Consider the following 25,317-nt stretch of genomic DNA (forward strand, 5'->3'; position numbering starts at 1 on the left):
TTTTCAATGATGTTGAAACAGGTTTCAACTAAATATAAGAATGCTTTTTATAGATTTTAATGAAACGTTCTCTTTGACTATTGAAACTCATCCAGGGATGCCTGGGTGGCTCAGTTGGTTAAGGGTCTGCTTTCAGCTCAGGTCATGATCTTGGGGTCCTGGGATGGAGCCTTGCATTGGGCTCCTCGCTCGGTGGGGAGCCTGCTTCTCCCTCTGCCTACTGCTCCCCCTGTTTGTGCTCTATCTCTGTCTCTGTCTCTCAAATAAATAAATAAATAAATAAAATCTTAAAAAAAGAAACTCATCTAGTTAAGTTCTTAAATGCAATTTTTATTTTTTGTTTAGGCACAAAACAAATACCTTGAAAGAATCTCTCATTCACAAGGGTGAAATTCATAGAAAGGCTATTAAATGGGTTTGGTTAAATGGAATCTCCTGTCCAATTGCCATTCAGATAATATTTTGCAGTGAACTCCTTGATTACCGTGACATTTGCCTTATTATGAATTAATACTCTGATGGAATCTTTACCACTTCTGATTTGCTTCTTATCAAAAAATGAAGGAATATCCACTGTTTAGGATTTCTTTGTGAAAGAAAAATTTAATCCACATAACTTTCATTTGTTACAAATATATTTCATGTTTTGTTGTTGAGGCACCTTCTGAACTAGAGAACAGATTAAACTCTGCAGCATTTCTCTGTGTAGTTCTGAAGCAGAAGGTTTGAAATCGGCAAGGGATTGGCATGAAGTCACATAAAGTATCTTGATTGTGACCTTCCTGATAATGAGAGATTTCGGCTATACTTGATTATTCAACCACTTATTCATTTATCAAGCATGTGTTAGGATCATGACTATCACTGTGCCACCTTCTGGACTATGGCTGAAGCCCAGCGGTTATGCCCAGCAGGAGGTAAAAGCATTAGCTTTGGAGCCAGACTAATGTGGGTTAAAGTGTTGGTCCCACTATACAAATGTGGTGCATTCAGATTCTTGGTGTTTCTTCAAAGCAAATGATTTTGTTTTAGACATGAGAGGTGGCCAAACTTTTCAAATTATGGAATATGTGATTGCTTTACACAATTTTCAATTTTATTGTATTATATATTGTCATTTTTGGATAGTTTAAGAACAGAAGAGGTACAATTTCCCTCAAGTCACTTTATTATAATTTTTCACCCACCTATGTAGTCCTTTACCTGCTTAATATTTCCAGATTTTTAAATTTCCAAAGAGTCTGTCCCCTAAGTCAACCCCACAACCCAGGGCAGGAAACTGGGACCTTGCTGAAGGAAGGAGTGCTGCTTAAGGAAGGAAGCCAGGCAAAACTGAGAACTGGATTCTGTCCCCAGTCTCCTGTCAATTGACTTGAAGAGACTGCTATGCCCAGTTTTGCCACTTTTTTGTATTTCTAGCCTTATTTCATGACTTTACTCCCAAGCTTCCCTTTCTCCAGTTGCTGTCACAAGTTTGGGATGTGTCCTATCTCTGACTGACTTTTCTGCCGAGACACGTGCACTAGAGTGGCCGTGCATGGGAATCTCTGAGATCACTCAGTAAGCAGGTTTATAGGGAGGCATGTTTCTGAGAAAACTTGTCCTGATCCCAAATGGCCAAATTGTCTTGTTCCTCATGGGGACAGTGCTTGATAGGCCCTCAGTAACCATCAGCTGCCACTGAATATACTCTTCCTTCCACTAGAGAGATGGTCACAGTGAGAAGTCTGAGGAGAGGAGGGAAGGGGGCTTCTCTGGTGCAGGATCTCCAAAGACTTAAGATACCAGAATAGAGGGGAATCCTCTCCTCAACAAGTGTAATGCGAAACCAAAATGCCCAGACGTTGAAACCCACTTATGGTTGCACTAGGATAAGCTCTGAAGCCTGACTGTGGGCCTGTAGGCTCATTGTGTTTTGGCCAGCAAGGTATTCTAAAAGAACTTGAAAAGAACCAGACAAGTACTGTCTGGTCCAATCGTCCCTACCTTTCTATGTTTGCCACTACTTTGTCACTTTCCATTTTAACTCCTAAACCAATTCCAATCTGGTTTTATTATTTTGATTTTCTTCATTCACACTCCAAAGGAGGTAGTACAGCTCTGTGTGAGGAATCAGCAATATCTATGGGGAAAGATTCTTTTGTTCTCCAGACTGTGGTCAGCTAGGAGATCCAAGCTTGATTTCATCCATTTAGTCCAACATTATTTCTTGTCCATGAAATAGATTTTGTTCGTCTTTCGCATGCCTATCTTCACAAAGGCTGATTCTGGCAAACGGTAGTATGTGAAGTCAAAAGGAGTCTATCTTTAATAATGAAAGATGGCTTTGGGCAAAATTTAACTCTTGCATCATACTTTGTTTTAACATTGCAGTATTCCTGTTTATTTAATCTAAAATAATAACAGAATCTTACCAGGTTCATCAATGTTACTGTATTAACATTCACAAAGGCAGAATCTTTCTCATACACTTGCCTGGACTGAATGCCTGCTTGAGTGTTTAGAACAACACAGTATAGAAAAAAAAAAAAGCACTGATTAATTTGATAAAAGATAATATATGGAATAATTTTGGTATTGTTCTTTGTGCTGGACTGTACCTCATGTCATGTAATTCACTGAGTCAATGTCTCTGGGTTTGGAAATTGATCTTACTATTTCTTAGAAGTGTCATCCAGTTTATAGAAATGTTATCTATTTGTTCCTAAGTGATTGAATGATTTCACTTACTTGGGTGAAGATAGAAATTAGGGCTAAATTGAGAAGTAAATAATATTGAGAAGTTATTCTATATAAAACAAGGTATAAAACTGTAAAATCTTAGTGTTCTCAGGCTTCTAATATACCAACCTCTGCTTCATTCCTTGCCTTGCACACATCCCGTGAGAACCTCAACTGGCTGTTTGATTGACAAGCTCTCTTGTCAATGGCAAAGGAGCATTAATTCACCTGCTGGTATTAATTCATCTTCTAACTCTCTTGATCATCAATTTTTCCCAAGTTCCATATCCATCAAGGAAATGATTTTTACCTCCATAGACATTCAATCAGTGCAATGTAGACTGGTTTCAAATTTCAACAGAATGCAAGGGCAAATTGACTTTTAACAAATGTATATTCAAAAATTAAAAAGCAAAACAAATTGCTCCTGGCAAGTTCAGACTCCCTCAAGGCAAGGACAGTATAAAAATGGCAGGGAGCAGCCCTAAGTCATTCATGACTAAAGCTTGAACTCACCGGATTGTACTGAATTGAACCAAGTAACAAATTAGAAATATGGAGGGTAGACTGGCCTCACCATTTTTATTCCTTCTAACTCCAGGCACCAGAGAGAGGGAAATGACTAAATCTCTATTTTAATAGCTGCTGTCAAGAGTTTTGCTCTGTAGGGCCTATTTCAGCAGTTCCTGGTGGTAATATATGGCATTTCCCTGATTAACAGCCATTTTATAACTTGTGTAATTGGCCACAAATCAGGGGAATGTCATAATGTAGCAAGAAAACATTCCCATCTCCGTCAGAGCCTTGGCTTGGATTTTTGGAGAAATTATTACTTGAGTAGTTTGTGGGTTTTCATTACTTTAAATAATGTACTACCTGAAGTACAAAAAAAGACATTTAAACTAATGAAAGTTTCTATCTCCTAACCCTTTCCACCAGGACTGTCTTCAGATTTCTTTTTTTCTTGGGAAAAAAAAAAAATCTCTGAAAATGGAATTCTTTCTCCATTTTTATAATGCCAGTATTTTTGGGGAAACAGAGGTGAGGGCAGAGCAAGGAGTGAGGTGAGGTGACTCAGACATTCACGTCAGGTATAAAATTTAAAGGGCCACCAAAACAGTAATCAAAAATCTTTTAATGCAGTATTTAAAAAAATTAAAATGGATTAAAAAAAGATCAATGATGAACAAAATAGTAAACTTTTAAATAAAACAGGATCTAACCTTGTACTTGTACAACCTAACCTCACTCGCCTCACCTTAATCCTTCCTAGCCCTGGGCAAAGATACTGGATGGGAAGGAGTGGCCCAAAAGTAATAGGATCAACTCAACTTGCCCAGGAGGAAGATAGGTTTTGACTCTACAGTGACTCTTCATTTTAGGGTAAGAGCAAGCTCCTGCACAAAATTGTGTACACAAGGTTTTTTTTTTTCTCCTGTGACACACAGTCCAAAGCATTTTACTATCCAAATACCATCACATGGACAACAGAAGTAGTAATTTCCCATCAGCCTCTATTAGAGACCACAGATAATTAAAGCATGACAAATATAAGTGTTTATAAAACTTCTTTTCTTTCTGAAGTTAGTAAGACCCATATCATTCCATTCTTCTCAAAAATACGCTTCCTGCCTGATTTGAGCCAGTCCCTGTGAAATTAGACCCTAGAAAAACAAAGCTAAAAAGAAGACCCTGGGCGCCTCAGTGGCTCAGTGGGTTAAAGCCTCTGCCTTGGGCTCAGGTCATGATCCCAGGGTCCTGGGATCGAGCCCTGCATCGGGTTCTCTGCTCGGCAGGGAGCCTGCTTCTCTTCCTCTCTCTGCCTGCCTCTCTGCCTCCTTGTGATCTCTGTCTGTCAAATAAATTAATAAAATCTTTAAAAAAAAAAAAAAAGAAGAAGAAGACCCTGTGTCTGTCTTCCAGAAGATGGAATCTAAGTACAGGCTTGCAGTTGGACAAGTCTGTGAGAAAGGCAGGTAGTGAGAAGGGGCATGTAGTTCAGATGGGGTGTCAAGGTTCCTGGAGAAGATGACATCTGAGCTTAACCTTGAAGGTCTGCTAAAAGGTAATTACATCAAAAAGAATGAAAGATGGAGAGGTATTCCAAAGAGAAGGATTAACACTCTGAAATATGGAGGCTTGGAATACTAGTAGTATGTTTTGGAAGGACCATGAATATTTTAGGAAGTTTGGGGAGATGGATGCAAGCCAGAAAATGGTAAGGAGTGAGGCTGCAGAGAGAAACAGGAGATATTTGAATGAAATAATAAATATAACAACACCTAGAGAGCAGCTATAGTGAGTAATACATTTTTAATGCAAAACCCGTAACGGATTAGAGTAGATATTTTATGCACATTGATGATCGAATTAGGAAGAAAATACAAGAAAAATGTATTTAAAAAGCATGAAAACTTTTCAGAAAATGTGACCACTAACAAATTGAAAATTTCATAAGGACATTTATACTATATCTGCCTAATTCATTCCTTTGTGACTGTCATTTCTGAAGCCAAAACAAGTGGGGTTTGGTACCCTTAAAAACTTACAATACTTTAATTTTAAAGTCACTGTACTTTAGCTATAAGTGAAATGATGTTATATAAATTAGGTCTAAAAATTATGAAATATTACCCAATGCAAAATGAGATGTGATGACAAAATGTCATAAAACTGGTGAAATAGTTTACTTGCATTAAATCCTGATAATAAAAACCATCATAAAAACCCTAGTGAAACAATTCCAATTTTCCAATAGTGTAATAAAATATCCTACCAAATAGAACTACAATCAGTTGTGAAAATAATAACAAAGTGAGGTCACACTAACCTTTTACGGCATTTGCCAACTTCTTGGCTTCATTAAGGACCCCAAAGCTTTTCTGAAGAGAGCCTTTGGCACCTTCCCTTAGTGAACCTTGAGGACCTGTTGCCTGTGGACAGAAAAAGAAGTGTCACATATCAAAACCCACAGAATTATGGAGTAGATATATCTGGTGGGCAGCTGGTGTAAAGAGCTTACCTTCAGGAAAGCATTCTGGGCTACAGACGTAGACATAAATTATCAGCACATACTGGCGACTAAGTCAGGAGACTGTTTATTGGGAAAGAAGAAGAACTAGAACAGAAACCTTAGGAATCTCAACGTTTAAGGGGCAGGTAGAGAAAGAGGCACTGGCGAGGTAACTGAGACTCTAGAGGGCAAGGAGAAAGCAGGAAAGCTTGATATCACGGAAGCCAAGAGATACAGAAGTGGCTCAAAGCATGATGAATGGCAGTGTTGCAAGGACAGAGTTGGTCAGTATTGAGTGCTGGAGAATGGTCAAGCAAATTAAGAACTGAACACATCTACTGATTTTATCCCTAAGCGCATTTTACTTGAGTTGTGTGATAAGTGGAGGAGCCGTTACTGTCCTCTTCCAATGAGGAACAACATGGCTCCTTTTGAAAACATGTCTCCAAGTATGATGGCAAAACAAAATCTTCTAAATAACAACCTCAGAGCTACAATCATCTCCTAGCAAAGGTGTATCTGTTGGGGTTTGGATTAAAAAAGGTGACACAAAGATAGAAGAATGATATGGGAAAGAGATCATTTAACTTAATGTCCCGTGATCCATTTTAACAGTGTTTGCTTTCCAGCAATCATCACGTATTACATTGATACCAAGAGATAAATCAAATAGGATCTTATGTGTAAAGTTTAAATTGGAAAAATTATTTCAGGTGCAAGTAGAGCTAGAGAATGCTAAACCTACTGTTCAAGTTATAAAGCTGAATTCAGGTTATCCCAGACATAACACTCCAAATGACACCTGCAATGCCTCTGTCACATTATTTTTTATCAATCACATTATTTGAGCATTAAACTAGGGAAGATCATAGAATATGTGACTGTTGTGGTAAAATTTACTTTCAGGTGTTATACTAACAGCTCTACTGTTCACAGAACAGATTGATTGTGTAATATTAAGATATCTACAAAAGGACATATTGGATACATCTACATAAATAAAAAGGAACATTGTGCATATATAGCCAGCATTTGCAAAAAGAGCTGACAACCCTAGAAAATCATTCTATGGAAAATGGACAGTTTCTTCAACTGAGAACACAGAAATTTTTAGTCCTATAGTTTCCCTTGAAAATTAGATATACTAACAACACAAAGTGTCATTTATCTAAAAAAAAAAAAAAGGAAAAAAAGAGCATCAGTATAAGTGGCACAAATCCAGTGTACCTTACTAAAACAAACAAACAAACAAACCTTAGTTATCTACTCAGGTTCTATCTGTTCCAAATCTAAACACCATTCTTACTCTCTTGGTTACATGTTTTCTGGATCAAAACCAATCAGAGGAAGGAAATTACAAAGAAAGAAGGGCAAAGATCTCTAAATAGGCACATGAAAACAGCAGAAGTGATAGCTGACAATCTTACAAGGAGGAAGGAGAAGTGATCAGGTGAGAAAAAATTGTAAAGCTCAGGAGTCCAGATCAATTTGGATAGGGATAACGTAGGTTTCAGTAGATGCCGATGTCAATGCAGTAAAATAATTAATGTTGGTATTGATGATCCTGAGTCACCACAGTGACATGGGTCACTCAGAGTACTAGATGAAATTAGGCAAAGATGGGGAAGGAAGGAGGGAAGGAAGGAAGGAAGGGAGGGAGGGAAGGGAAAGAGGGAAGGGAAGGGGGAGGGAGGAAGGGAGAAGGGGGGAGGGAAGAAAGAGAAAAGTGAAGGAAGGGAGGGAGGGAGGAAGAAAGAAAAACAGCTTTTGCCACAGCCTTGAGATGTGAATGTCTTTCTATAAGAATATAAACTGGCAAGCATTTAACCACTACAATCTTAAAGCTAATCTTGGATATGCAAAGTGAGTCATGGGGGTAAAGGAGGGAGAGAATGTTGATTTGACTCAAGGAAGAAAATAATCAAATGAAGGGAGAGGAAAAGAGGAAGAAAGGTCAGACAACATGGAAAGAGGCTAAAGTTCCATGCAGGGAAATTGCGGCACTATGGACAGTGGTGGCCAATATTAATTTTTTTATCTGCCTTTTTACACTTTTCAACAGTTTTATTGAGGTATAAGTAAACTACACATATTTAAAATTTATAATTTGGTAAGTTTTGACATATAGACACCCATGAAACCATCAAGACAATCAAGGTCGAGGAACTATCCATTTCTTTTTAATTTCTCCCTTCCACCCTTCCTTGCATCTCTATGCAAACATTGCTCCTCTTTCCATCAATATTAATTTGCATTTTAGAAAATCTTATATAAATGGGCTCATCTAGCTCTCTTTTTGTCTGTTTTTTTTTTTCACTCAGCATAATTATTTCAACCTTTGTCCACATCGTGCTTGTATCAAAATGTGGTCCTTTTTTAATTAAATGGATATGTCCTAATCTATTCATTCACCTCTTGATGGACATTTGGGTCATCTCCAGCACTGACCATTCGAAACTGAGTTGAAGGTGTATGTATGTATAAATCTTTAGATAAACATATGCCTTCATTTCCTACTGGAGAGACTATCTAGAAGTGGAGTGGCTAGATGATATAGTAGTACGTTTACGTTTTTTAAGAAACTACCAACTTGTTTTCTAAATTATTTGTGCTACTTTAAATTCCCCCCAGCAGTGTAGGAGAATTATGTTTTCCTACATCCTTGCAGTACTTGATGTAGTCAGTCTTTTAAAATTTATACTTGCTAATAGGTGTGTGTAACATTTTGGTTTTAATTTGCAGTTTCCTTGTGACAATCTTGAGCACCTCTTCATGTGCTTATTTTCCATCTGTTTAAATCTTTTGCCCAATTTTTATTTAGTTGTTTGTGGTTACTAAATTTTAAAAGGTATTTGTGCATAATTTGGATACAAATCCTTTATCAGACATGTAATTTGCAAATACATTCCCCTAGTTTGTAGCTTATCTTAATAAATGGTTTGATTTGATCTGTAATGATTTTGTCAAGAATTTTCACATCTATGAGGGATATTGATCTATAATTTTCTTTCATAATGTCTTCGGTTTGTATTAGAGTGATACTGGCCTCATAGAATGATAGAGTGAGATGGGACATATTTTCTTCTCTTCAATTCTCTGAAGAATTTATTACTTCTTTCTTAAATATTTCATGGAATTCACCAGTGAAATCAACTGGGGCTGAATTTGTGTGTGTGTGTGTGTGTGTGTGTACAAAGGTTTTTAAGCACAAATTCAATTCTTTAATGGGCATTCAAGTTATTTTTTTGTGAGTTTTGGTATTTGGAAATTTTCAAAGGCTGTCCATTTCATTCAAATTGTTGAATTTCTGGCATAAAGTCATTAATAATTTTCTACCTTTTTAAATTCTTTATTGTCTACAGAAATTGTACTGATTTTTACCTCTTTTATTCTTGATATTGGATACTGGATATTGACTTTTTTCTGTTTAGTCTGATTACCAACTTATTGATCTTCTATTGGACCTTGGCACCTTTATCCTACAACATGAATGACCCCTAACTGAAGTCCATCTCCTCACAGACTTCCTGCTTCTAATTTCCCATCTTTTTGCATTTATGAATGTCCTCTCTTTTGCTCCCAAGCATCTTGTCTTTCCTACTTTTCAGGAAGCCAGTGATTTCTTCTTGGATTTTTTTTTAAAGATTTTATTTATTATACGACAGGCAGAGATCTCAAGCAGGTGGAGAGGCAGGCAGAGAGAAAGAGTTGGAAGCAGGCTCCCCGCAGAGCAGAGAGCCTGATGTGGGGCTTGATCCCAGGACCCTGGGATCGTGATCTGAGCTGAAGGCAGAGGCCCCAACCCACTGAGCCGCCCAGGTGCCCCTCTTCCTGGATTTTTGGTCAACCATTCCTTGCTCGGGTAAGGAAAGGCAAGGCAAGGATGCAGGAAAATTTTTTTAAAGATTTATTTATTATTTATTTGAGAGAGAGAAAGCCAGAGAGCACAAGTTGTGGGAGGGGCAAAGGGAGAGGGAGAGATTCCTCTAGCAGACTCCCCACCAAGCATAGAGTCTGACATGGGACTTGATCCCAGGACCCTGAAATCATGCCCCAAGTTGAAATCAAGAGTCGGATGCTCAACAGACTGAGCCACACAGTGCCCCAAGGAGGCAGGAAATTTTGATGCGTGGAGAACAGAACAAGCATTTCAGTTGTAAAGGACTGCACAGTTTATGAAGGGCAGTATGAAGAACTAAGGCTATTACGTAGGTTAGAGTCAATTTCTGGAAAACTTGAATGTCAGGCTAAAAACACTGGGCAATATAAAATATGGAACCATTGAAAGCTTCTGAGTAAGACTGTATGGACAGCACTTTAGTCCAGGAAGATGAATGGGCAGGTGTGTGGGAGAAAAAGGAGACACTAATTATACTATTATAATAGTATAAGCTAGAAAAAAAGAGAGTTGTCATTTCAGGCGAGGGCAGTGGAAATGAGAGGTTTGCGTTCAAGGGATGTGGAGGAATAGACAGGTTTTCAGTGTTCCAAGAGGCATCCAAAATATTGAAGTATAGGGCTGATGACATATAACTGTCAGTCATAAACAGTATATCCACAACCCAGGTTTAAAAGACCAGCCTTTCATATGATAACAGAATGAAAACTACTAACACGTTATGGATGAATGGAATTGTTTCAACTCATTGGAATTTGCAGAGTTCCTTTTCCAGCTTTGCTTAGTAAGTCACCGAAGCACATCAACAATATCAGGACAGGTGATGAAGCAGCACTTTCCAAGCTAATTATACTTCATACATATTCATAAGCATTGCATCTGAGTTTCTGAGCTGTGTCTATGGCATATGTGAAATATAAATGAGGTTCTTAGAGTTGCAAGATATGTTGTTTCTTGCTTTTCAGAAACTGTATTTTTATAAATAATAAGTTCTTTCCATGTATATATGTGTCTATATAAATTATATAAAAATGTTTATGAAAATATATCATACCCAATAAAATATTATACATAGGCTGCTGTACGTTTTTATTACTTAATTATTTATAGAAAATATGAGATAATTTAAGATATTTTCAGAGAAGGAAAGATACAGAAAAAAATGATATGATAGTCTACAAAGATTTTACAGAGGGTTTGGCATTTAATTAGCTTTTAATACATGCTAGATTCACCTTCCTACTATTTGCTATATATTCATAGTAACTCTTGTTAAAGTATCATGTCATTGATTAATAGATGAAGGAATTGATTGATTTAGCCAACAAAAGTTTTTAGCTGTCTCAAGACCAAAGTAAGCTCTGATTATCCAAAGATGGAGATAGTCTGCCTTCCCCACTGCACTGTAGTGAAGAACAAACAAAACAATCCCTTATAAAGAACTCCTCAAACTCAACACCCCCAAAACAGATAATCATGTCAAAAAATGGGCAGAAGACATGAACAGACACTTCTCCAATGAAGACATACATATAAAGACATAGCACACACATGAAAAAATGTTCATCATCATTAGCCATCAGGGAAATTAAAATCAAAACTACATTGAGATATCACCTTACACTGGTTAGAATGGCAAAGATTAACAAGTCAGGAAACAACAAATGTTAGAGAGGATGTGGAGAAAGGGGAACCCTCTTACACTGTTGGTGGGAATGCAAGTTGGTGCAGCCATTTTGGAAAACAGTGTGGAGATTCCTCAGAAAATAAAAAATAGGGCTCCCCTATGACCCTGCAACAGCACTACTGGGAATTTACCCCAAAGACACAGATGTAGTGAAAAGAAGGGGCACATGCACTCCAATGTTCATAGCAGCAATGTCCACAATCACCAAACTGTGGGAAGAGCCAAGATGCCCTTCAACAGACGAATGGATAAAGAAGATGTGGTCCATATATACAATGGAATATTACTCAGCCATCAGAAAGGATGAATACCCAACTTTTGTCTCAACATGGACGGGACTGGAAGAGATTATGTTAAGTGAAATAAGTCAAGCAGAGAGAGAGTCAATTATCATACAGTTTCACTTGTGGAACATAAGGAATAACATGGAGGACATTAGGAGAAGGAAAGGAAAAGTGAAGTGGGGGAGATCAGAGGGGAGATGAACCGTGAGAGCCTGTGGACTCTGAGAAACAAACTGAGAGTTTTAGAGGGGAAGGAGGTGGGGGAAATGGGTGAGTCCAGTGGTGGGTATTAAGAAGGGCATGTATTGCATGGAGCACTGGGTGTGCTGCATAAACAATGAATCTTGGAACACTTAAAAAGTAAAATTAAATAAAAAAGAAAGAAATTGGTTACTACCATAATGGAGCGTGGAAATACGGCAGTGTTTTGTTGTCAGAGGAAGATCTATTAGGAGAAGAAGATGTGAATATGAGACCTGAAGTTAAGCTTATCAGGACGGTCTACCTGTCTCCCAGTGATTTATTATATAAAGAAGCAAATTTAAGAGCTATTGTTTAGGGGCAACCAGGTGGCTCAGTTGGTCAAATGTCTGCCTTTGGCTCAGGTCTTGATCCCAGTATCCTGGGATCAAGCCCTGCATCAGGACTTCCTGCTCTGTGGGGAGCCTACCTCTTCTCTCCCTCTCCCTCTGTCTGCTGCTCCCCCTGCTTGTGTGCTCTGTCAAATAAATAAATAAAATCTTAAAAAAAAAAAAAAGAATTACAGAACTTATTGTTTATATTACCTTCTATATTATACTTTTATTACTATTCTAAATGGTCCTCAAATAACTAGTTTATCAGAGACAGAATTTCTGAATTCATTTGAAAGATTGGTCTCTAAGGACAGATGTAGAATATTTCTTTTTGCTTTTGTTTTTATTTGTTAGAGAAGTAATTGAAAATTCATCAGCATGGTTTATGACTTATTCAATTGTTCCCTCTCTGTGAAATAATTTATTTTAGAAGATAAGTCCTGCATATCTCTAAAGGAGATACTGTGCAAAGATATTACATAACCTAAATGATTTTAAGTTTAAAAATTTTTTAATAAAGAAAATGGTTCAGAATGTGCAGGGACACATATAGGGGCTGGTGAAAAGATGTAATGTGTTTGTATGAGGTGTTTATCAGAAGAAATTTATATTCAGGTATGTTAGACTGTTGTTAAAAATCAGGGAGAAATTTCTCACTCTCATAAAACAAATTCTCAGAAGAAATGGTGGAATCTAATCCTATATACATTGTAAAAGATGTAATTTTTGAGAATACTGAAAAAATGTACATGTGATAATAATTAGATACAATTATATATTAAGCTACAAAACAGTTATGTAAAAATTATCCATTTGCAAAAAAGCTGTTTGCATAGGAAAAATTCGTGCAGATAAACAACATTATAAAAGTGAAAATTTGTGTTTGGTGGGCTTATGCACATTTTATATTTTCTCCTTTTGCTTGTATTTTCCACTTTTCTATAACAGATAAGAACTGCTTTTGTGACAATTTAAAAATCATTATTTTAAAATAAGGAAATCACTATTCATTGATTTTAAAGCTATTTTAATAGGACCTATATTTTTAAAATACTACAGGATATTAAAATTAAATAGTAAATAAAAAGGAACAAACAACCCAGGGAGATGGCCTTGGTCAGAAATCTGTGGAAAGGCCGTAGATCCTGACACACTCTGTAGTTCACACACTATGCCCTAAGATGGGAGAGAGATTAGATGAATCTCTGCAGAAGTCTGACAGCCAGTGAGCATACAGAGGAGACTTGGATGAAATAGGAATCCTCAAAATTGCAAGTTTAGAATTTGTGATTAGGAACTTTCAGCTTGATGAGAACACTGAGTAGGACAATCAAGAGAGAATTTAAAAATATATGACTAAGTGAGAATAGATTTTCACCAGTTACAGCCTGACAGTCACTGCCCCAGCACCTGTGGGTATCACTAGCCTACTGCAATGAGGCAGGAAGTGAACAAGCTGATGGGGGCAGAATGAGCAGAAAGTAGAAGAAATCTTGATTGGGAGTCAAGGCAATAGAGAAGCATCGATGGAGTTGGAGAACATTCTCAGAGGACCTAATTTTTTTTTCCAGTTAATGTCCAAAGTCCAATCCAGCATGGCCATTTTACCTCTTGATAACTGCACTTATAGGTGGAAATCCTAAAAGGTGAGTCTGAGAGCACAACTGTCTTGAATGAAAATAATTCTCACATACGTTGCCTTATAGCATCACCCCAAGGCGTTGCCATGTTTTGGACTGATGATAAAAACCCTTTGATTTTTAACATTTTATGCCCTGAATTTTTAACATGTCTAAAGCTGGGTCATAAAACAGAAGTTTGTTTTTTTGTTTCTAATCTTTTTTTTTTTTTTAAATTATCGACTCCAATGAGCAGATCATATACAGAGAGAATCACTAAAATCAGGGTGGCTTAATGAACACTAATTTTACATACTGATTCAATATTTTTCTAGGTGACTTTGATTCTCACTGACTTTTTCATATTTGCTATTGTGTGAATCACTCAGTTGTTAGATAAGTTGCTGAACTGCTGATGGAGAAAAAATGTTCACCAATCTTATTGGCAGATTTAATTGTCATATCAATTACGGGCTTATGTTATTTTCCCATTAATACTACATGGATATAAAATTTAAATTCCAATTATTGTAGGAATTTTAAAAGCTTTTATTTATTTATTTGACAGAGAGATAGGACCAGAGAGCATGAGTAGGGGGAATGGCAGAGGCAGAGGGAGAAGCAGGCTCCCCGCTGAGTGGGGAACCTGACATGAGGCTCTATCCCAGAACCCTGGGATCATGACCAGAGCCAAAGGAAGACACTTAACCGACTGAGCCACCCAGGCACCCCCAATGATTGTAGGTATTAATAAGAAGTCAAAATGACTATGTGAATGACTTTTAAACAGTGGCTGACACAATAAAATACAAAATCACAAAAAAATGTGATTTAAAGTGTACGACTTAACTAACACCACATTTTATTGAGCCTTTTGAATGCAATATGTACTCATCTAATATTTGCACAGTCCTTTATGGAGGAAATAAAAACTCAAAAATGACCTGGCAAGTATTCTTTATGTATTTTGGTTCATCCAATTATATAAAGCAAATACTAAATAAGACAGACGGAAGAGAAGATATGACCACATTTCTAAACAAACACTCATTAGAAATGCCTTAATGTTTAATCATACTATTGCAAGATTCATAGTGTTTACCCTTATGATTTATACACCAATAGCAATGATATCAAGGAATCTTGCTACTATAAGGACTCAAAAACTAATAAATAAGAAGAAATTATTAGGAATAATATTAATAATATTAAAGGGCAGAATAATAGTAGGAAAGAAAGGAAAACTTTTAATAAAGGGAAATAAATTATCTAGGTAAAAGTCAGAATGCATTATTTTTACTAGCATGACAAATGAAAACATGTAATGATTATTGCTAGTTTGTGGACAGGTAAGAATTCTAATTATCTCTGGTTACGCTGTGTGTTGTGTTTTGTAATGCTATTTACACATTAAGTACATTAAATATACGGTCACAATTTTTAAAAATTTAAAGAGAAAATGTAAAATGTGGATAAGTAGCTCATGAATACCTCTTACAAGGACCATAAGTAGGTCAATGAGGAGTAAGCAATGATCTTACATATTTGGAGATTAAATATTAAATCAGATGAAAGGATTTGGGCTCTATGGACTGTATTTACCATAAGAATCAAGTCAGGGGAGGGGTCAGAACAGACCCTACAATGCACTCGATTTGAAGGCAGATCTTCTAATTCCCAAATTCTATCCTGCTATCTTTTTCCCCAGCCTGATTGAGAAATTCTAGCACACCAGTAGAACCTAATTCCAACCCATTAAAAAAAATCCCACATGACATGTACATTCAAACAGATATTCAGACATTACCTCAAACTAAATAGGGAAAGAAAGTAATTTTATTTTTCCTTTGAAATAGTCTCCTCTCTTCAACTTCCTTACATCTCGTGACCATACAAATATCTTGTGAATTCTGAAACTCCGACGCACCCTGTCCATTCTAGATTTCTGACATTAGTGTTTGGAGATGGGAGGGTTGACAATCTGCATTTAGTGAGCAGCTCCTGTGTATCGGGGGTTACCTGTATGAAAATCACGGGATCCTGGGTGAGAAATAGTGAAGAGCAAAATACTCAGGGGGCCAGCTGTGGTGCTACACCTTTCTGTCCACTAGGGGGTCTACTATCAGCTTACATTTTAATTCCGGGAACATTGTTTTCTGGAAAAAGCAAGTAGGAAAAAAACAAAACATCACAGTGAAATAGCGTGGGAGTTCACCGTGCACAGCAGAGGGCAATCAGAGAAACTAGGCAGCTTCCAAAGCCCAGGGATCTTGGGGCTGTGAGGACTGCGTCTGACCCAAAGGTTTGCACAGCGGGGCATGGGAACTGGCCTGCTTACTGCTCGCCACCCTGTGTGGCCTGGTGTATCTCACCCATTGGGGATGACTTCTTCTGACTCTTCCAACTGCTGCATGGGTGAAGGGAGACCCTCAATCATACCCCTCCCACGAGGAAGTAAAATAGAGGAAGTGAGCAAAAGACTCGTCAGACATATGAATTACTTCGTTTAAAATCTGAACTTTCACTCAATTCTACCTCTGAGATGAAAATTACACCATAGGTGAACAACCTTGAATTTAAATAAAATTTTGAAAAAGAAAAAAAAAATTAACATCTGAATTTTGAGCAAAGGACACTGCTTTCAGAAAACAGTCCCAAGAGACTAGATAAAATGGAATAACTGTGCAGGGGAGATGGTGGGAATTCAAAATATGATGTAAAGAAAAGGAGGTAAGAGAAAGTGTGTGACTTCAGCAGAGGAATCTTCACTTTAGCAGGATAGACACGCCTCCCTCACGACATCAACATGGGTCATTAGACACTTACTCCCTCCCCACTGCAGTCACTGGGCCCTCACCTGACTCAGGAGAGAAGCCAGGAAGGAGGCACATCGAACCTGAAGGCAGCCCAGCTCAAAAACCACAGGTTAGGCAGAGGATGAAAGTCAGTCATGAGAATGAAAACAGATAATGCCCTAAAGTAATAAATCACATGATAGCATGACAATGATAATACCAAGAGAGACAGAGGTGAAGAGATCATTGGAAGGTTTAGCAATGATTGTCCCTGGGGGTGTGAGTTTAGAGGTGAGCAAAGTTAGGTCAGGGGATTGATTGTTGCTTGAAATTTCCTGCTTCTCTTTTCAATTTAAAGGGAAATAAAATATGCATGCGTCATGAATTTTAAAAGAAAGGGAGAAATGTAGGACCTCTTATTGGTGTGAAGGATGAGGGTTGCTCCTTTCATTTCCAGGAACCTTTAAGAATCACTTTCTTTATATTTTTCAGGGCAGCTCTTCCTGCAGAACTGATGTTCAATTTCCTCTTTCATTTTAGTTAAGACACTTAACTAGGAAATTATTTAATTATACTGATAGGAACAGAAATTAATATAGATACCCGTATCCCCATCGTCCATATTTGACTAATATTAACTTTTTTACTGTATTTGTCAAGATCTTTAAAAATACAGACGTGGACTTGGTTTGATAATATTTTATTTAAAGTTTCACATCTCAATTTTTGATTGACTTACAGTTTTGCTTTTTGATCCTGTCTCATACAGCTTTCTGCCATCCAGATTATATCAGATTCATAAAATAAGCCAGGGAATATTTGTTTTTCTGTTCTCTAGAATGTTTTGGATATTGAATTCTTAAAATTTTGGTAGACATTATTATTTTGTTATGGGTAGATTAACAACTGACTCAACTCATTGAATGACTAGACTTCTACTCAGGTTTACTCTTTCTGAGTACATTTAAATTTATTTTCCACTTCATCAAGCACTCAAATTTATTTTTAAACAGTTGCTCATGTATTCAAGTCTACCCATATTAAATCTATATTATCTCTCTTGTTATGTCCCACTCTTCATTCCTAATCCTGTCCATATGTGTAAGTAATGTGTGAACTCTGCTTACTTAGTCCTGTTCTTCCTTCTTACTCTAAGAATCAGCTTCCTAATAATATTTTCCTTAGGCTGTTAATTTCTGCTTTTATTTTTATTCCTTTCTTTATATATTATTTTGAACTTCTTGAGCAGAAACTTTAGATAATTGGGTTCAGTTCTCACCCTTTCCTAATAACTGCATTTCAAACTTCCACTTGCCTTTTTAGTGCCACTGGATGTGATGCGTAGTTTTATTTCCATTTTGTTACAACATATCTTGTACTTGTAATTTCAAGCTGTATTTTTCTTTGACCCATGAATCACTTTTAAAGGGTGATTTTTATTTAAAACACTTTGGGGGGGCGCCTGGGTGGCTCATTGGGTTAAGGCCTCTGCCTTCGGCTCAGGTCATGATCCCAGGGTCCTGGGATTGAGTCCCGCATTGGGCTCTCTGCTCAGCAGGGAGCCTGCTTCCCTTCCTCTCTCTCTCTCTCTGCTGCTTCTCTGACTACTTGTGATCTCTGTCTGTCAAATAAATAAATAAAATATTTTTAAAAAAATAAATAGAACACTTTTGGGGAGCAATAAGCATAATTTTTTTAAATTTTATTGCATTGCAATCAGAGAATACAATCTAGGTGCTATTGGAGTGTTGGGATTTACCTATACTTGCTTTGTGGTCTAGTTCATGGTTCTCTCTCTCTTTTTTTTTTAAGTTTCATGAGTCCTTTATCTAATGGGGCATATAGAATTATCTATTCGATACAGAGTTCTTTAAGACCATAACGCAAACTTGTGTAGTGTACTTTCCATATCTACACCCTTATATCTCTTCACTTGACCTATCAATTTTTAAGAGAGAAATGACAAAATCTTCCTTTATTATTATAGATATGTTGATTTCCTCATTCTGACATTTGCCTTTATTCATTCTTAGTCTTTGTAGTTAAAACTCTGTGGGTTCAATTTTTTTTAAATCTTCCTGCTAACTTGATCCTTTTATTAAATTGTGATGATTTTATCTCTCATAATTCTTTTAAAAAATATATAAAGCCTATTTTGATTATTTAATATTAGTACACCAGCTTTCTTCTGATTAGGGTTAGCCTGGTTTATCTCTTTGCCTCCCTTCTTTTTCAGTCCTCTGTACCCTTAGAGTTAGTGGTATATTTTGTATACACCATATACTGATGGCTGAATTTGTTCAACATTTTTAAACCGATATAAATATTATCGTCATCTAACTAGTAATTTTAATGTTTGCATTTATTATGAAGGCAACTTGAAACGGAGACAGTTAATGCTCATCAAAAATTCTATATGCCCATTTTTCCCAGTCTCTCTTACAGTTAGATCGAGGTGTGTGACTATTCTTGATCAACAGACCAGACACGTTCCAGGCCAAGGCAGGGAAGAGCAGGCATATCTCTTTTGTCGTTCTCTTTCCCTGCCTCAGAGGCTCCACGGTGTGGTGTAGCTATGAGATGGAGAAGGGTTTTCTGACACACTGGGTAGGATATGAGACAGAAATTTGGATTGTGGTAAGCAACTGATTTTTCAGGGCTTATTTCTTGAGGCAGCTAGTCATAATTACTCTGTCTGCTGTATTTTGATTAAATTTTCTATTTCATGTTTTATATTTACCTTTTTTTTTTGGTTTCTGTTTTTCTATTTTTTTGGCCTTTTATAGAATTGATAGAAAATTCCACTCTCCACATTTTTTTCTCTTCGCTTATTTGGAAAGTATAGCTGTTTGTTATGGTTAAATTTATGTGTCAGTTTGGCTAGGCTATGGCTACAGGTTTTGGTCAAGCAAGTATCACTTAGATGTAATTACCATTTAAATCAGTAGACTTTGAGTAAAGCAGAGTACTTTCTATAATGTAGGTGGACCTCCTCTTATCAGTAGATGGCCTTAGGAGAAAAGACTGAAATCCTCCCCAAAAGAAAGAATTGTGCTTCCAGACTGCCTCTGAACTTGATACATCAATACTTCCTTGGTTCTCCATCCTGCTGGCTTGTCCTGCAGAACTCAGACTTGACAGTCCCCACAGTGGTGTGAGTCAGTTCCTTAAAACAAATTTCAAAAACTCTCTACATACATAAATATATATACCCTATTGGTTGTTTCTCTGGAAAACTCTGATTAACATTGTTATTTTTACTCCTCTATGATTATCCTCAATGTTTAATACATATACTTAACAAAGTTTAAATCTAGCCAGTTTTTTTTTTTTTTTAACTCTCCTCCTAAAATTTCAGAGTTTAAAACCTTCTAACTCTGACCATCTGTCCATTTTCCTGTTGTTTCTCTCTTGTTCTTTTGGCTCAAATATTTAAAACAATTACATATATTTAGCAATTATCTTCATTATAATTTTCACTATGCTTAAGTTGTACACATTTACTATTTCTCTGTTCACTTTGTCTCTTTAATCTCCAATTTCCTTGATTTTGTTGACATTCCTTTTGAAGTATATTTTATAGTAGCTCAATGGGAGTCTATAGTTGGTAAACCCTCAGTTTTTCTCTGAAGATGCCATTATTTTGTCCTCAGAATTCTGAGCTGAGTGACATATCATATCATATAATTATATAATATACCATGAGCATATTAGTGCATTGTCTGACTTCCATTATGACTGCAATGGGAAGTATGCTAACTGTAAAATCTTATTCCTTTGTAGATAATCTGCATTTTCTCTCTAGATTATTTTAAGATTTTGTTTCCTTTTTCTTTTTGGTTCCTATAAGTTTAACAGTTATCTTTTCATGTGCAGACTTATTTTTATTTAGCGTGATGATTTTCCTTACTTTGGGGAATCATGTTTTTCACCAATATTTGAAAATATTCAGTATCTCTTTGACCATTACTACTCCCTATTTTCACTCTTTCAATTTCTGGAACTCCTCACATTTTTACATTTCTGGAACTCACTTACATTTTTACAATCTGCATTCCTTGCCTCCTAAACTCCTTTTATATTTTACCATGTTTGTTACATTCTGGACAAGTCAACTCTAACTTATTCTCTTTTCATCTGTTACTAATGTGCTGTTCAGCCCTCCCCTTCAATTTTTAATTTTAATTCCTATATTTTTCATTTTTAGAAATTGTATTTGCTTCTTTTACAAATTTCCATAGTATTTAGTCCCTCTTCCATCCCTCTTTTCTATTCATTAACATTTTAATAATTTAAATAATTTTAAATTCTCTTTCAGATTTTTCAGTAATCTCAGGATCATGTTAAGTACTTTGCCTGCCTACCCTCACTTCTACTTGATTATTTATAGTGTATCAGAACAGAGTAGTTTTCTGTATCTTCTTAGATGCCCTAGAGGTTTCAAGAGCCAAGACTAGAACCCCTGCCATTAATTTCTCAGCTTGTAAAGTCTTGTACCATATGGATGGTATAAGTTTGGACTTCAATCCATAGGCTTGTGACTTTAGCATCTTACGAGACATTTTTTCACAACTGGAAGCATGAAAAGAAACAAGACTTCCAGGAATGTTCCTGGGCTGCAAGGTATGAATGCTCAGTAATGAAGATAATCGTTCTAGAGTCTCATGCTTTTGTATACTTCAATTAGAGACTTCTCTTAGAGGTTCAAGGTGATGTCTGTGATATCTTCTCTCCCTGCCTGGTCTTTAAAATCCCAGCCCCTAGATACTATGATGCATATTTATGTTCCAAATTCATTGAGCCACTAAAGTGGCAGCTTTAGACTGTGCCACTTTATTTTAACCTCCCTCTGTACTTTTAGATTTTCTTTTGTTTCTTCTTTCTTATATGAAGTATGCATTAAATTTGGGGAGTTATAATTTATTTAGCATTTCTATGAATTTCTAACATCAGGATGGACCTGAATTAACTCAGGCTGCATGTTGTCAGAAATCTCTGGCTTTCCTATCTAGTGTCCTTGCTTCCTATCAGGGTTTTTCTCCCCACTGATCTGCCACATAAGAGTAAATTTACAAAAATCTAGTTCATTCCTTAGACTCTTGACTCTAAGAGCACTAAAAAACTTCTTTTGAGGTTTCTATGGATTTCTACTCTCTTCATGTTAAAGGAATAAACACTAAAAAATCACTTACAACAGCAGTTCCTGTATTTATTAGAATCGAGGCTTTAAACTTACTTAATTCCTAGGTATACTTCCTTCTATAAAATATATATATTTTTAGACCTCTCCCTCATCTCTGTAGTTTACCTAAAGCCTACGTCTTGCTTATACAGCACTGTTCTTTACTACCTCAATCTTCTTGTGTCTATGAAAAAAAAAAGTCACTTATAAACTGCTTTCATTTTCTTCTGTATTTTATATTATTTTCTTAGAAATATCTGGAAAATACCACACCAAAGATGTTTAGAATTATGGCTCCCTCAAATGATGAGTGATTGTAGCAAGTAGCAGAACTTGAATTTGGAGACTAAAAAGAAAGAACACAGTGTACTGGAGTTGAAACCTAGTATAAATTCTTCTATTTCTAATGCCCATTCTGGTGAAAATCAGACTGAACACTGACACTAATTGAGAAGGGGGAACCTGGGCTAGCGGGTATTAGTGAATATTGCTGGTGAGTGTGGGTGTGTGTGTGTGAGAGAGAGAGAGAGAGAGAAAGAGAGAGAGAGAGAGAGATAAGCGTGCGCGCGAGAGAAAGAGTGAGAGATCTTAGAGAACCAGAACTATGGAATTCAATCTATGTAACCCTTCTTTTCAGTGTTGTTGCTGTTTGTTATTGGAAGGCACCAGATTCAAGTGCACAGTACCTAAGACCTTTCCGGTGGAAAATGCAAAGGACCTCATGTGCCAGAGCCACTGAAGCCTGTTGCCTCTGCTGGTGATTCCAAGCATCCAATAGCATATGAAATCTATTTGTCTGCCTACTTCTAAAACCTGATCTGGCTGATAAGATAGGTTTTAAGTTCACCTATCTAGAAATTTTTTTTTTTACAAAGTTTTAATTTTCTGTTGTTTTAGCATCAGAGGACTCTTTATAGCCCCAAAGCAATTAAGATTAGAAAAAAATAATCTTCATATTCTCTTTTCTAAAGTGACACATTTCCCTTCTCCTTTCCTTGAACCCACCAATGAGATGTACAAAATGAGATGTTATCTTGGAGATTGTGTGTCGGAAAACAGATGCTTTATAGTATTTATTCCACCTGACACTAACAGAAAAATAGTTATTTGTTTCTTCATAATGTCTACATTTCCAAAATACTTTATTTCGATATTTAAACAAATGATGTATGCAAGACACGTAGCTGTTACTCTTTATATAGGAATGCTCTACAACAGTCTTTAATTGTATAAAACCTCCACTTGCTTATTATTTAGGTAAATGACCGACTTTCTCTCACTCATATTTTCCTTTCAAAGACCTTCTTGATTTTGTGTGTGTGTTTATAAATAGGTAGACTTAAGCAGATTTTTTTTAAATGGAAGTTGCTTTAAGAATGCTGTCAATTATACTTTGAGGTTATTTCTATCATTCATTTGTTTTTGTCTTTAGGTTATTCTCAATACTTTTTTTTTCTTCTCACATTATTTCACGTACATTTTCTTCACAATAGTAATTGGCTGTTTTATTGTTTGTCTAACAGGTCTTATCTCTCCTCATGTAAATTCCTGCTTTGTTTCTTTGTGGTTTCTTTCTGATTCACTGAAAACATTTTTCCTTCTTTTTAGGGAGAGACTCAAATCAGTAAAGGACTCTTCTGCATTTTTATCCTTGAATTCTTTCATACATAAATAATGAACTTAGTCTCATTGTTCTGCGTTTATCCGGCAGTAATACCAGATATTACATATACAGAATGCTAGTCCTAGCTATGTAATTGCTCAACTTAATGACTGGCAAATAGATTTATTTTCTAATAAAACAGAACTATATTATCATGACATTAAAATTAAAACTTTATTTATTCTGTTCAGAAAGTTTCAACAAACTTTCTGTTCAGTCCAATAAACTTTCTGGGACAAATCAGTCTTTGAGTTTGCAGATAGCCATTTAATCAATAAATGACTCTCTTTAGGATTTAGTTTGTACTTTTTCAGATATTTAATTTTTTTTTTTGGTGGGATATGGAAAAAAGAGAAGGAATGATGATAACAAGAGGACATATGGCAATGTATTACAGTTCATCCCAGCTCTATGCTTGAGGCTGACTAGATTGTCATGTATAAGCATCAGTGTTAAGGAAAGAGAACATTTTCTGCCTGTATAAAAATGACAGCATTCTACATATAAAGTGATAGTATTATATTTGGGTGAAATTAAACAGCTCTATAACAAAAAATGTTAGAAGCTTATGAAGATGGAGCAGTAACAATAGTGAGGTTTTGACCGGTACAAATGATTATAGACAGACTTGAAAGATATTACTTAGAGTAACATTCATTCCTTCATTCCTTCATGAGTGCCTCCTATCTGCCAGGCACAGTGCTAGATGCTAAAAATGGTCCTAGAATAAAGCAGAGGTCAGATTAAAATGATGAACTTGGAGATCTCAGTCTTTAAAATAGAATATGAGAAAATAAAGAATTTAGATTTGAAAAATAAGTTCATTTTGAAAAGATAACCAGGCATAAGGAAGTTTCTGCAATAACCGTATCACACTTTTGAATAAGAAATAAACCCAACATATGGTATTATCACTTATTCCAGAGGAACCAAAACAGTAGTAACTGCTTATGGAATATGACCTTTTCACTATGACCACACTATAAACTTTTTAAGAGTGTGGTAAATATCTTTATTATCCCTGAGATCAAAAAAAAACAAAAACAAAAACAAAAAAAAAAACCTTTGTGTCCAATACCAAAGCAGATAAAACATTGATCTGTTTCTTTAACACTAATTATTTATGTATACGTCATTCACAAAGGCCCAACCTAGTTTTTTTTTCCCTGAAATTCTGATGTGAAGACCAAAGGAGTTCAGAACATTTAGTTCAGAATATTTTAACTCAGCATGTGCTTCCCATGAAATATTTTTTTAGCCTCAAATAGTATTATGAGGGTGTATCACATAACTTATTTACAAAATGTTGCTCTACATGGAAAGAATGAAGATTTTTCAGTACTAAAGATACTCAGATAAGGTGCTATACTCAGAGCCCCCGAATTCTGAAATATTATTTCCGTATGTATTTTGAAGAATGACAGCAGCTAAATGTTCCTTTGAAGGTACCCGGTTCCAATTGACACAAATGGTATAAATAGTTCAGAAGCATAGGATCTCATGTGTTTTGTAAAATGTATGCTTCCTAGTCGAGCTTCACATGTAACCAATTTGTGGGTGAGTATAAGCAGTCGTGTTAATTTTCAGGGTATTTTCTTTTTGATGATGTTTGGAACAATAGCAATAAATGTCCCTGTCCAGAGTCTTATGTTGGACTGTTTTTCTTCTGTGAGTTGGTGGCAAAAAACTGCTGGGGCAGCTGCAATAATTTCAAGACCCTCATGAGTAGTGGGAAGCAGCGAGAGACTGAGAAAAGAGTTCTAGCATCATAGTACACCGAAAGTTATTTTGGATACGATTTTAAAGGAGCCGCTGAAAAGAATTCAAAGTAAATATTCTAATTTGCTGGGATTTTTCCTGAGCTCATTTGAATTTGAGCA

The 25,317-nt window shown here is 36.2% G+C and overlaps 1 protein-coding gene across 2 annotated transcripts in view; it reads right to left on the reverse strand.

Annotated features, from left to right (window-relative positions):
* LAMA2 (laminin subunit alpha 2) overlaps positions 1–25,317 on the reverse strand; it is a gene marked incomplete at its 5' end in the record, with an annotated part of 635,124 nt that overhangs the window by 89,446 nt on the left and 520,361 nt on the right. For both annotated transcript variants that reach the window (XM_080805462.1, XM_080805461.1), the window contains one exon: positions 5,552–5,654. In XM_080805462.1, the coding sequence (XP_080661588.1) occupies positions 5,552–5,654 (103 nt within the window). The remainder of the gene's footprint in view (positions 1–5,551; positions 5,655–25,317) is intronic.

This window comes from Martes martes (assembly GCF_963455335.1).
Source record: "Martes martes genome assembly, chromosome: 6".
Classification (NCBI taxonomy): Eukaryota; Metazoa; Chordata; class Mammalia; order Carnivora; family Mustelidae; genus Martes; species Martes martes.